This window comes from Punica granatum, chromosome 7 (assembly GCF_007655135.1).
Source record: "Punica granatum isolate Tunisia-2019 chromosome 7, ASM765513v2, whole genome shotgun sequence".
Lineage (NCBI taxonomy): Eukaryota > Viridiplantae > Streptophyta > Magnoliopsida > Myrtales > Lythraceae > Punica > Punica granatum.
The window spans coordinates 22960086-22974199 of record NC_045133.1 but is presented as its reverse complement, the minus strand read 5'-3'; the positions used below and the strand labels follow the sequence as shown (position 1 = coordinate 22974199).

General features: G+C 35.0%; 1 protein-coding gene across 1 annotated transcript; it reads left to right on the top strand.

The window, feature by feature from the left end:
* Positions 1–910: 910 nt before the first annotated feature.
* LOC116212770 (coenzyme Q-binding protein COQ10 homolog, mitochondrial) lies at positions 911–3291 on the top strand. The gene is made up of 4 exons (XM_031547456.1): positions 911–1452; positions 1626–1821; positions 2182–2313; positions 2847–3291. Exons 1-4 carry the CDS (start codon positions 1133–1135, stop codon positions 2967–2969), a joined length of 771 nt encoding a protein of 256 aa, XP_031403316.1. The 5' UTR covers positions 911–1132; the 3' UTR covers positions 2970–3291.
* The last annotated feature ends 10823 nt before the right edge of the window (positions 3292–14114 follow it).

The window sequence follows — 14114 nt, the reverse complement described above, 5'->3', positions numbered from 1 at the left end:
GATCTCGAGACCAAGTTGCGTATTTCATTTTCCAGTACATCATATTTTGCGTATTCTCAGTATACCGTTCTTTTCAAGACATAGAGAGCCTATCTACCTTTCCTTTTTGGTTTCGATTGCAAAGTTGAATAATCTGCACATAATTTGGTCTCTTCCGGTCAGAAAGGGCCATAATAATAAGAAGTAAAAAAAGCCTTCAGTAATTCTGATAAACGAAACACGAACAAATTTCTGAAGTTAAGGGACTCGATTGGAACAACAATAAAGTTTTGGGACTGAAGTTGGAGAAGTCGAAAGTTCTTTGTCTAAGCGCTTGGCAGGTGATCCAGCAAACGGACGCGTGCGATTTTTGCACGTGCATCAAACACGTGGCCCATTGTCAGAATTTTTTTTGAGTTAATAAGAAAACACAAAATTTTCATATTTTAACAATTATAGGACGAACTTTAATGCACGAACTTTCGATTTGATAAAAATTCTAATACGATGACAAATTTTCCGTTAGTTTGGACGGAATCGAGGCCATAAAGGGCGTTAGAGGAGGACGTCAGCGATCCCAATCCAGCAAGCGATGGTCAAAATCGACTTTCCCACCACCCCAAATCAGGAGAACCCTCAAAGTGAAAATCATCACAATTCCGACAGGTGGAGCGATGATCTCAGCCATTACCTTCGATTGGAGTCGTCAGCGCCCTCACTTGATTGGGATCATTGGCGCCCCTCTGTGACATCGATTCCGTCTAAATTAATGAAAAATTTGATATCATAATAGAATAGTTATCAAATCGAAAGTTTGTTTATGAAAAAAATTTGCGAAAGAATTATAAAATTTTGTATTTCTTTATTAACTTTTTTTTTAATAAAAAAAGAGAAATAAAAAGGAAAAAGTACGGAGGGAGACATCCGCTTTTCTTCCTCCTCCTTTCTTCCCTCCCTTTTCCGAGAAGTCAGCGCAAACTCAAAAGACCAAAGACCATCACGAAACCCTAATTCCCAAAAATTCAATTCATTCAACGGCTCAATCTCGCGATTCTCCTCTCGTTTGGTCGCTTCCCAACTCGTCAATCCCTCTCCCCGTCTATTATTCAAATCAGGGAGCGCCGACTGTTTCGGATTGGTCGACTGGCACGGGATGAAGCCATTCTTCTCGACGTTGAAGGCGGTTGGGTGTCTCCTATCTCGAAGAAGCGGCATCAGCCGTGCGATTGGGGCTCCTGGGAGCAATCTGCAGCCGGGGTCGTGCTGCAATCAGTACCGATGCTTGAGCAGCATTGCCCGCTTTCATCCTTTGTCTCACTACTATAGATCCATTGGAGCTCTGAATGAGCTCGACAGCCTGCCTGCGACGGTGTGCAGCAACAGCATTGTGCAGAGGAGGCGGTTTCTGGGTTGTGGAGATGGCGAGGAGGGAGGGGTTCTCTCGAAAGTCTATGAGGAGAGACGAGTCTTGGGGTAATTTCACCTAAATACTCGTTATATAGCATTTGCTTTTAAACATGAGAAAATAAGTTGTTGCTTGTTGGATTGGGATTTGTCGGCATTTTGATTTATTGGCAATATTTGCTTGTCTATCATCTTAGTTTTAAGTTTTTGAGTTTCGAACTGATGTGATTTTTGGTTTTTAGGTATTCTCCGGAGCAGTTGTTTGATGTAGTTGCGGCGGTTGACTTGTATGATGATTTTGTTCCTTGGTGTCAGCGGTCGGAGATACTTAGACAGCATCCCGATGGATCGTTTGATGCTGAGCTGGAGATTGGTTTCAAATTTTTGGTGGAGAGCTATGTCTCTCATGTTGAGTTAAAAAGGCCAACTTCAGTAAAGGTGACCTCTAACTGACTTTACTAGAATCCTGTCTTCCTCACCGTGGTTGGTTTTCTGTTTAAAATGTTTTATGCAAATTGCACATTGTGTGGAGTCAGTCGGGTCAATGTGAGAACGGAGGAGCTGTGATATTTGTACTGTTTGATATATATGCTGAGAGAGATATTATGAGAGACCTGAAATGCACGGTGTGAGCGAGTTTTTGGACTGTGGAAGGTATTGCCATGTAGTGGTTGCTGATTAGGATTTGAGTGATGGGTGAAACTGAAAGGATGACAATTGCTCTCGGTTCTTCCAGGAAACTGGATTTGTTTGCAAGTGCTTATGATTGTATTTTTTCCTCTAATATTGTACATCCAGACAACAGCATCCCGGAGCAACCTCTTTGACCACTTGATAAACATATGGGAATTCAATCCAGGACCTGTCCCAGGATCTTGCAGCCTTTACTTTTTGGTGGATTTCAAGTTTCAGTCACCACTTTATCGTCAGGTAATTCTCCTAGCAAAGTTCCTACTATATATATATCTCATTGCTTAGTTAATGAAATTATATTGTTAAGTGTAACCTTTGACTTCTAAATCAAGAAAATATTTCGATCTGCAATTTCATGACAGCTGCAATTTTTTTTTCCTTTCTCCTATTATGTGTGTTAACCGACACTCTGAATTAGTTGCTGCTCAGTGTAACCCCAGCCTTATCATTGGTCCAGTGCATCATTTCTCTTTTCTGGTATAGTTTTCTCCGTTTAGTTTTCTGGTGGGCGAAAACTTTTCCTGCACAGATATTGACGGGGCCATAAGCTGCATTTTTGGGCTAAAATTATAAGGTATTGGGAGTGCATACAGAACTGAATTTGATCCTCAAAGCTGGGAATTCGGAAGAATCAGTGATGATAGTCCCTTCTTTATATCAGTTCGCACCCCATCAGTGCTTTAACTGATACCATATTATAAACCTTTACCTTTTAGCAGAAGATAAAGGAATCCGATTCTTACCGAGCTCTGTTTTTTTCTTATCTTTAGGTGGCATCAATGTTTTTTAAGGAGGTGGTCGCCCGACTTGTCGGTTCATTTAATGAGAGGTGCCACTTGATATATGGGCCAGGAGTTCGAGTCCATGAGGAGACGTATGGGCAGAGGAGTTGAATATTGAGAAACTTCTCGTTCCTATTCATTTTGAGCAGCAGTTCCTGACCTTAACATCTTGTTCGCAGATAGGATCAAATTTAACTTAGCTTGACCCACCATAATTCCAGGTGGGCCATTTTTCCCCATTTTGCTTCTGTTTACTTTATAGCTGCACCACCCTGTAGTTCATGTATTTTTATTGGTTGTAGTACCACTCAATAATCGGCATCACATAGCGGTCAATTGAGGGCTATGGTTGCAAGCATTTTTCATGTTACACTATTCCGAATACATGATGCATCAGTTTAGTTTATTTTTTCAATTGATTGAAGTTTTTCAACATTGGAGTCTCATAACTCAATATAAATCTGGTTTTCAGTTACTAAACTGCATCTGCAATTGCCCGAAGATTGTGTGATCCGTTTTATATATTGTATGGATAGAAACCACACGATTTAGCCCATGTTTTATTGAACATGGGCTGAGCATTACTAGTTTGTTCATCGGCGACATGGGCTGAGCATTTTGCTCCCTTGCATCTTTTCTGTCTTCCCGTTCTATGATAACTGATAAGGTACGGTTTCAAAAAAAAAAAAAGGTGGAGTTTCTAGTTTGTTCAGATATTCTTGGTCGGGTTAAATTTGAGTGTTTGATGCGGCGGAAGACGTGCCAAAATCGATATCTCGAGAAAAATAGGTTTTGACAACCTTGTCTCAAGGAAAACGGCATCCGGAGCAAAACTCACGGCCTATGGCCGTGAAATTTCGATATTTTAGGCGAATTCTATCGTTTAGGGGTTCAAACGGGCAATTTATGTTAATTAGGGCGTTTTTTGCTATTTTAGGAAATAGTTTATCTTTAAGAATATTTCGATATTTTAGGAGATAGTTTATCTTTAAGGATATTTTGTTAGTTTATTTTTAATAATATTTCGATATTTTAGGAGATAGTTTATCTTTAAGGATATTTTGTTTCTTTCGATTTATTCTCGTTTTTTCTATTTAAACGTTGTAAGCCCTAGTGCAAAAGAAGTCATATTTTAGATTATCAATAAAATTCAGAGCTTTCGTGCTTTATCTAATCTCGAATCGATTCGAGTTTGATGTCTATTTCCTGGTATTCGTAGAATCAATAGGTATAGAAGGTCGTAGTTCCGGTATTCGTGCGCGAATCAACGGGTCTGTGACGGTTACTCGCGTTGTACGCCGCGTTTGTTAGCATCAACAGCATTCTTAGAAGATGACTTTTGAGTATGATCTGAAAAAACAGTACGTTACTTATTGAACTAATACGCGTTGCGTAGTAAGTTTTCATATTTTTTTTTTTACAAAGACATGTCACTGAAACACCATCATCGGCATGCTCAAAGAATGAGTATGGGGTTTTTAATCTATTCGAGGGTTTTTATCAGGTGGCGGAGATGAAATGACGTGATGATCATTGATATGGATAAAAACCCCAGTGACCGATCATATCTCGAGCCAAATGAATGATCAGCCCAAGCATGCTAGAAAAAATGTCAAACACCGATGATTGGCCAAGACTGGATCTACAACCGGCCCAGGCTAAGTAATTTATGATGAACTTTATTTGCCGCCAATCTACTCACGGTGGTCATGGTATGCATGCAGTGTCTAAATTTATATTTCTCATAATAAATATGTCAAGCACACAATATCAAAATATAAACTTGAGCAGATTGTGCTACGCACTTGAGCCAACAGTTAGTAGAACATTGTAAGCTTCGTTTTTTCCGCCGGTTAGATTAGTTCGGGCCCTTGCAGTAAAAAATCAATGTGTTATTATAATTAGACCAATTTATAAACATAGGCCTGAGCGAATAAGACAAATCGGTTTTAGAAAAACATCTCACTTTGGAGCGAAATAAGTTTGGAAAATACCCTTAATCTTAGCAAAAAAAAATAAGAAACTATCGTTGCCAAAACGAATAACAGATTATCGTGTGAAGAACTAAAGATATTGTGCGAGCTATTTTGTGAAGATATCCCTTGATTTTAGGGAATAAAATCGGGAAGTTACAATGCGGAAAAGAAAAAAAAAATCATTGCACTATCTTGGCATAGATATACAATGTTGGGAGCTTATAAAACAAACGCTAGAGCCAATTATATGGTGATAATGATACATTTGATTAATCTACTCGTCATCTAATTTTTACTTGTGTGCATTATAAACATAGGCTTAAGAGAATACAACAAATCAATTTTAGAAAGAAAATCTAACTTTGGAACGAAATAAGGTTGAAAAATATCCTTAATTTTGGCGAAGAAAATGTTGCCAAAAAAATAACAAGAGGTATTGTGCGAGGAACCAAAAATATCGTGCGAGCTATTTCATGAATATATCCCTTGATTTTAGGGAATAAAATTGGGACGTTACATCATGGAAAAGAAGAAAAATAACTGATTGCAGTAGTGTGGCATAGATATATAATATTGGCTCAAGCATATCAAAATACCGCCAAGGCAAATTACACGGTGATATTAATGATACATTCGATTAATCTATTTGTCATATAGTTTTAGCTCATGTCTATTATACATATAAGCCTGAGCGAATAAGAAAAATCAATTTTGGAAAGAATATCTAATTTTGGAACGAAATAACGTTGGAAAATATCCCTTAATTTCAGGGAATAAAAATAAGGATATCATCGTTGCAAAAAAAAAAAAAACTAACAGGAGAACCCAAGAAATAATAAATAAAGATCAATATGGTCAGCCTCCGACAAAGTCTTGGTGAATTGTACTGCTCATGGCCATTGAAATTTGCTAACATGATCGTCAGAAGAATCTGGTGCTAGTGGTTTCACGCTGTCAGCAAGCCATGTTATGACAATTAGCCATCCTTTCGGCAAACTCTAACGCTTAGTGCCGCCGACAATCGCTCATGAGACCGTCAGGAAGCTTTCGACGATGACGGTTTGATTGGAAGCAAAACATGTTAATAGGAATTGGCCATAGTTTGCTGTCCCAATGACGGTCTTTTCGATAGGGGGCCGGCTAGGTGATGAACCAACACGGTGATCGGATTTGAGAACGATAAAATGAACCAATTAAAGATCAAACAAACCAGTTGATAAAAGAAGACCAAACCTAGTTTACAAAAAAGATGTAAGGGATTATCGGGTTCAATTATTAATCCGATTGATTAGGTTCGATTTTCGCCCATTATCTAATCATAGGTTGGATTGCAAGTGGACACATGTCCCGATGTGATTGGCCACGTGTTGGATGAGTGAGGAACAACTCTAAATAATAGTGGACAAAAATCAATGAATAAGTGAATGACTGCAATATAAGGTGCAAAATATGTAAATTACAGATGGTCCGATTTAAATGTTCGAATATCTAATCAATAGGATTAATGTCCCACTCTCGGACATTCTTTGACGTCCTGCTCTAGAATTACTCCATTCGCTTTATATATCTACAATATGTATTTGTTATTATTATCATGATTTTATTTATGTAAATCACTCTTTTAATCTGTATTTATCCAAAATTCATATGTGTTGATTATCTACTTTTTGTAGAAAAAGATAAAAAGTTACTGTACAACGCGGTGTTATCAAATAATATATATGTATATTTATATATTAAGAAACCATGATTACAAATATAAAAGATGTTATTATGTCATTTTTCATTGTATTAAATTCGTGAGTTTCTCTTATAAATAAATAAATAAATATATATATATATATATATAAAGGATGCTATTATTTCAAATGCAAATTCTCAAACTTCAATATATTTATCCAAAATAAAGGAAAAATAATGGCACTGTTAGAAAAAAAAAAGAAAAAGAAAAAAGATGAAGCCCCCGTATTGCAAGAGTCACAAGTATAACAATGACTGGGTGGGTGAGATCATGAGACCATTTGTATTTGACCTTCGGGACTTTGCTTCTTTTATATATCCGTATTCCACACCTCACCAAATTGTTAATTATTGTACTGAAATCTTCTATAAAGTTCCAAGTGGAAGCTCTAGCAACTGTCCTTATCCTTTGCTTCTGAATTCTAATGCATATCAAAGTATGTCTTTAACCTATTAATTGACAGTAATCTTCATTCAGGTATCAACTTGTTCTCACCACGAAGTGTTTCAATAGGATTTTAAACTTTTAAATAAAATTTATTCATATAAAATGCATTTATTAACTATATCACATCTCGTAATTTAATTGTAGTTACCTTTGATTTTGCAAATGTCAATGAAAAAAACAGAACAAAAGACCAATAATTCAATTTCGCTTTGGAAGATCCCAACAGCTGGCAAAAGCACAAAGATGGGTCCTTCCCAAAGAAATTCACCCTCTCAAAGGTGATTTTCTTTTTTTTATGATTAGCTTATGTTTGATTGATCTCGTTTATAGCTTAGTCATGTATGGCTCATGCCTAGATTGATACTTGATAACAAAAGATTCAAACCTAACAAACTAACCATAAATACAAAATATATATGCAATCGTGTCGACAAAACGAGCCAAACATATTATGTGGTGTATCATTGTCCGACTTAGGAATTAATAACCCTCTAATTATCAGGTGGTGGCAGTAGACTCATGTACTCGGGTGTATGAGTTGGCCTATTATATATATCTTCTCATCGTTCCAAATTAAGTGTCACGTCTGATGTGAATTACTTTTAACAGCGGCCGGCTCCACACGTTGGATTCGAATTGCGATATCGGAGCATCCTCGTCCTCTGTATGTGAAGAACAGCTAATGAGTTGGAATATCTATCAAGAATTCTTCACCCATGAAGAGATCAAATCAATCGTCATTTTCTGCCGTATATGTTGCCAAATATAAAGTACCCAATGAGAGACCAAACTTTTCCTTATTATCACTTTTCGTTTTTACTTTTCTTTCCTCTCTTTAATCTCATTCTCTGCTTTGATTAATTGTCTTAAATTTTCCTTGTTTCATCGATTTGGCCTGTGAAAGAATGTTTTGTCCCAACAAAAGGCGTATTTTCTTTGTCAATTACGCACAAAGGGCCTCTGGCTTCCATTAAAGTCGTCGACAAACTCTCAATGCTTCTGTTGTACTTGTGCATATCAGAAGAGTTATGGATGCTTTTCTTTCACCCAGAAACCTCATCTTTATCTCTTGATCGTAAATGCAAGTCGAACCTCGATCTCGGTATAGTAAAGCATGTACGACTTCACGATACAATGGCATCAAACCGAAAGACATGGAAGGCATGATTGTACATGTCAATGAGAATGCAATATTATTGTCTCTAGAATGTGCATCATGCATGGTTGATATAATAAGTACGTAAATTCGAACATGACAATGTACGTGGCATGTGTTTGGAACACGAGATATATGAAAACACGCAACTGTTGATTCTATGAAGATAGATATATTCGAGGCGTAGTGTATAGGAAGTTCAGCTAGCACATTGACGTTAAACGTCCGCTATGTGGAATATCTGCTCAGGTTTCTATCATATCCGTATTCACCTCACAAGACATCAATGCGAATTTCAAATTGCCCATGGTCCCGAAGCTTAGCTAGCTAGTTGACTAAACTAATGACGGTTTGACGATTGGAGATCCATCGGTTTCCATCACATCTTATAAATATCGTTAAGTGAGAACATTTGCATTCTTTTTTTTTTTTAATGGTAGAAAGAACATTTGCATGTTTTTACCAGATATAATAAGAAATTGGAATTGAAAAAATAAAAAATAGCTAACGTGAGTTGATTCAAACGGTTTGGTACTTGTTGTGCTTAAATAATGTCTCGAATTTGAGTTTTTTTATGAATGTAGAAAATTCACGCTACGATAGTTTTACCTCTTAGTAGGCCGACCTGGCTCACTGGATCAGTCGAGCCCCAATTGAATTTTCGAATAACAGAGTTCATACCGAAAAAAATAAAAAAAAATAAAAAAAAAACAAAAATATGAATCCCGTGGCCGCCACCCCCACTATGCAACGATTGTCATTCTCTCTCTCAATTTCCACCCTTACCATTATATGCGTTTTTTTTTTTTTTTTTTTTTTTTTTGCGTGCGCTCATACTCATATCTATCACGTAAATGCTTTTTGACTCGGACAATTACTTTCGGTACGGATAATAGATATTCCGGAATCAAGCCACGGGTGAGGATATACCGTTTATCGTTTACCAAAAGGAAAAAGGTGGGGAAAAAAGCAAAATAAAAGATATTATCAGCGCGGGTGACCATAAGCACCTTCTGTTATTGCAATATTCCCAGCCAGAGCCAGCTTTCCAAAGTAGTAAAATTTTCTCATTCCTATATGCGCAACCCCCGATTTGGGTTTGAGCTACGACATAACTTTAACTGTGCTTTCAGCATGTCAGTTAAGCTCTAATATATATCTAATCTTATCATGAAACGCCGACCGATCAGTCCATGACCTCCGTTTTCGCCCACCTCTACTTTTCAGCAACTACATATATATGTATATATATCATCGATTGTTCCAGCTTACAGATACCACAGTTATTCTCGATGCCGTAACAATTTCAGGAATATGATTCTATACTTTTCATCAGTAAGGTAATCTGCCCCGGGAACTTTGTTTCTATAAGTCATCATTGCCAGACGTTACGAGCTTGAATTTATATCAACCGCTGATGGCATATCTTTCTGACAGAAACTTTGATCTCCTGCATGTATATCTGTACAACAACTTGCCGCCGCAATACTCGTATCTCCAAAAGATCCATGCTCCAGTATGTATGTATATGCTTATAACATCTTTCTAATTTGTGGACAATGTTTAGGTTCCAGTCGCAAGTGTTCGTTCTTGTCCCAACTTGCAAGGAATTTTCACTTTATTTTATTTCTAGAAGGCCACGAGCAAGAAAAAAATCACAGAAAATACTAAGTATATCATTATAAAAAAAAAATATCGATGTCAATTATAAATTTATAAAAGTCGGAGACTTAAAGGAGAAAGTGCTACATACCCTTCTCAGTTTGTGATTGAGTGCCTTCTCGGCTGTCCAGATAATTAATTTCTTCAAAATAGATTTATTTCATACCGTTAAGATATCGAGAAGATCCAAAAAAAAATTTTTTTTGAGGGAAAATGGTGCAAATGCAATACATTCCCTGGAATTATCTTATTGGATTCCACGCCAAGAGGACAATACATGCACGGAAGTAAGATCATGTTTTATTAACACAATCTCCTCCAATTCAGAGCAAAAAAAGAAAAAAAGAAAAAAAATGAAATTACTATCTCTTCCAATATAGAAATTTAATTACAAAAAATTATAATGCTATCGTGCATAAATTCAAGGTATGTATTTTTTTTTCCTTCGAATAAACGGTAATTTTCAAAAACCCTAAAAGAAAGAAAATCAAATTATTGGTTATCTTCAAATTTACTTGAATTCATTACACCTAATTAATTTTATTAAACATCTGCGCGATACATGGGCTTATACCTAGTTAATTAATTAAATAACCAAATGCCTGAAAAATACTATGATATGGACAAGACACCAACATAATATAAATTTGCTTATGTTCATTCACATTTTCTTCTCTTTGGTCACATTTGATATTCCGAAATAAAATGGAATAAGTAAGTTCCCTAAAGAAAAATGTAATTATATTGAGAAATATATATATGTTTTTTGTTTTTGTTGAACTTGACATATAAAAGAGTGTAATTAGAAAAATGAACTTATTTACCAAGATGTTGTCATAGGTATATATTTAGATATAGGAGCTTAAAAGAAAATATATGATACTCTTATGAGAATTAGTTGAAATAATGGAAATGAGCATTAGTTTTATGAAGGAATGATCATCCCATAAAGTTGAAAAAAAAAAAAAGACTATCAAAGTAGAAATGTTCTTTCCAGTCTCATTATAGAAACAAATGGAGTGAAAGGAGAAATTATTTTTTTTTTTAAATTCTTGTGTACCAAAAGTAACCTTTGAAGATAGATTGTAGTTATATTCACCCAAAAGATACATTGTAGTTATCTCTATCTTTATATATATATATATATATATAGTGCACATAAAGATGCATATGCCTTGTATATATAAGACTCACAATTAATGCATATTTTCTTTTCAACAATAAAGGAATTAGTAAGAACGACCTCTTCCATGATTTATCCATTTAAATTATTAAATTGGTGTTAGAATTATATATGTTGCCTTTGAGCACAGGGATGGATCTAAGGGGGGATGCGGCCGCGGAGGGGTGTTTTTCCCTATTGGGAGTCAGGGAAAAAATTATAAGATTGTTTATATATCGTGTCGAATTTGTCATTTTTTTTTCAAGAATTATCTCTTTCTACCAGTGTTATCAGAATCGGACCGGATGATGAACCGGAAGGGGTATGGGTTCACGGGTTTATGGGTCCACTGGGGGTTCGATCGGTCGGACCGCATGTTCAATTAAAATAAAATAAATATTCATATTATTAAAAAAATTATGATAATTAAGATAGAAGTATGATGATTTCAAAGAATATAAAAATAGTGTAAGAAAATATTTATATTTAATATTTCTTACTTCAAAATAAATATTGGATTTTAATAAGTACTTAAAACTAGAGTTTAAAAAACAAAAAAGTAGTGGTGGCTTGGTTGGTAGTATGCTAGTATGAGAAGTGAGAAGTCACGAGTTCAAATCCTTGTACAACCAAACAATTTTTGCACTAAATAAAAAATCCATAAAACCGGTCGGTTCAATGGAATTTTGCTCAAAACCAACCAGTTTAATGGGTCCGGAGGTTCAAATATGCAATTTGGGTTTTCAGGAAAATTGGACCGGACATGGTGCCGATTCTCAGTCCGACTGGTCGAACCGGTCGGGCCGGTCCGATTTTGGTAACAATGCTTTCCACTTGCTTGGTTTTTATAATGTTATTGTTTTTAGGGTAAATTACACAAAAAAACCAAAGTTTTGTAAAATGTCTCAGTTTTGTCCTAAATTTTATTTTGTAACAAAAAAATCACATATTTTGATAATCGTCTCAGATTTGACATCCTGTTACCATTTTGTTAAGTTTGTCGTCTATCTGCCTATATGGACTTCACGGGACCCGCAAAATTTACACATCATCTGATAAACCATATGGTTTTCTTTCATTACATACCAAATTTATGATGAAATTGAGACTTTTTTGAAAATTTGATTTTTTTTATTTAACCTATCTTATTTGTTTATTAATTTATGTCTGAAGTTAACAGTCCACGTATGCAAAATTGACAGAATTTATAACGGATGTCATTTTTTAGACAATTTATAAAACTTATGGTTTGTTTTGTTACAAAACAAAATTTAGGACAAAACTGAGACGTTTTACAAAATTTAGATTGTTTTTGTGTAATTTGCCCTTGTTTTTATTTTAACCTTCCCTTATGTTTCACCCCATGACCAAACTCCTAAATCCGTTCCTTTTGAGCAGATATTAAGTGATGTGTAGGGTTTAGTGCACATCATATATTTATACTATATATAAAAGTATGAGGACTTCGAATGTGTTTCTCCAATTTTAATAATTCTGAAAATACTCTTATACTCTCGTGACTTTTCTTCATATACTTTCGACTTGTGACTTTCGATCGTACCCTTAGCAAGGTGTTTCTCCAATTTTAATAATTCCGAAAATATCCTTATACTATCGTAACTTTTCTTCATATACTTCCGGCTCATGACTTTTGATCGTACCCTTAGCAATATATTTATGTTCTATCTCTGTAATCATTGTGAATTCTCTCCAACTGTCGTCTGGCATCCCTTTTGAAAGACCCTTTTGAAAGATTTATCCTTCGTTGTAGGTACATCGGTTCTTTTTTGAAATACAATTTATATTTTGTTATATGCCTAGTTCCTCGGGTCGAACGGAGATTGGTCCTTGAGTGTAAAAGCAGAAGGGAGCCTGACTGCAAGACCCTGGCATCGAGCTTTTTTTTCATTAGGACCACTCCTATAGTATCATCACCGTAGTAGAGTTTAACCACCAAGTTCGGGATGGATCAGTGTGGTTCCTCTACGCCTAGGATACCAGAATATCGAACCATGAACAAAGAAAGGCATGAGGGAAAAACATATTGACTAGTGATTGTGAGGTCCCAATTCTTGGCTGGATGCTTCCTTTGTAATATTATGTTCGAATTTGCCCTCAATTTTATAATAATACTACAATTATATTCCTTCCATAACCAACTCTTATAATTATCATACTTTTTGGTTAGTGTCCTTTCACTCAAACAATATAAATGAAAGTAACTATTGAAGGGACACTTACACTTATATGCTTTTTCACACCAACAAACACATTTTTAAGAAAAAACTATTGAAATCTCGAATATAGTTCCATAAATCAAAAATCTACATCTATATCTATACTATAAACAACAGTACGATCCCTCTTATAGTGTTTTTTCAATTTTTCTTCTTGTTTTACCCTCACTAGACATAATAATATTACAATTTTGCTCATGTACATAATTAACATAATAAATCTCAGCTTTTAAATCACCATACCTTTTGGTATTGACTTATTTCTTTTCACTCAAAAATGCGAGCGAAAGTAATTTCTTAAGATGTCCTTGCACCGCTCATGATGAAATAAAATTTACATGTCACTTTTTTATTTTATTTGGAAAATATTTTTTTTAGCTTAAACAAAAAAATTATAAAAAGAAAACTATAATGTAATTAGACAATCAAATCTAATGATTAAATAAGTGCAAGTATAATTAATCATCATAAATGGCATAATAAAAAAATATTTAGTTCATATTTCATATTTGAAAAAATGTAATTGATCGGTGAAATGATGTGATTGTCATCTAAACGGACATGACTATTCAAAAAGATGTATTTATTTCTATTATATATGCTTTCCAATTTTTCAAGAGACATATGAGAAACCATTCAAATTTACCCATTTTCGATATGAAATTCTTCTATCTAATAATTCAATAAAAATTCTATGGAAATTCTCGGTCTTGTTACTCGAAAATCTCAGTGATCGTGTTCCTATAGTATAAAAAGGTATGTAATCTCTCTTCTAAATATCTATTTTATTTTATTTTATAGGTTTTTAACATGCCATCAACAAAGAATATTTATGTGTGGTATTTTATTTAACCCTTGTTCATAGGTCATACTTT

Excerpts from the sequence above, each read along its gene's own strand:
- LOC116212770 (XM_031547456.1), top strand. The coding sequence starts at position 1,133 with ATGAAGCCATTCTTCTCGACGTTGAAGGCGGTTGGGTGTCTCCTATCT. Across the intron at positions 1,453-1,625 it reads GAGGAGAGACGAGTCTTGGG|GTATTCTCCGGAGCAGTTGT; the intron begins GTAATTTCACCT and ends TTTGGTTTTTAG. Across the intron at positions 2,314-2,846 it reads AGTCACCACTTTATCGTCAG|GTGGCATCAATGTTTTTTAA; the intron begins GTAATTCTCCTA and ends TCTTATCTTTAG.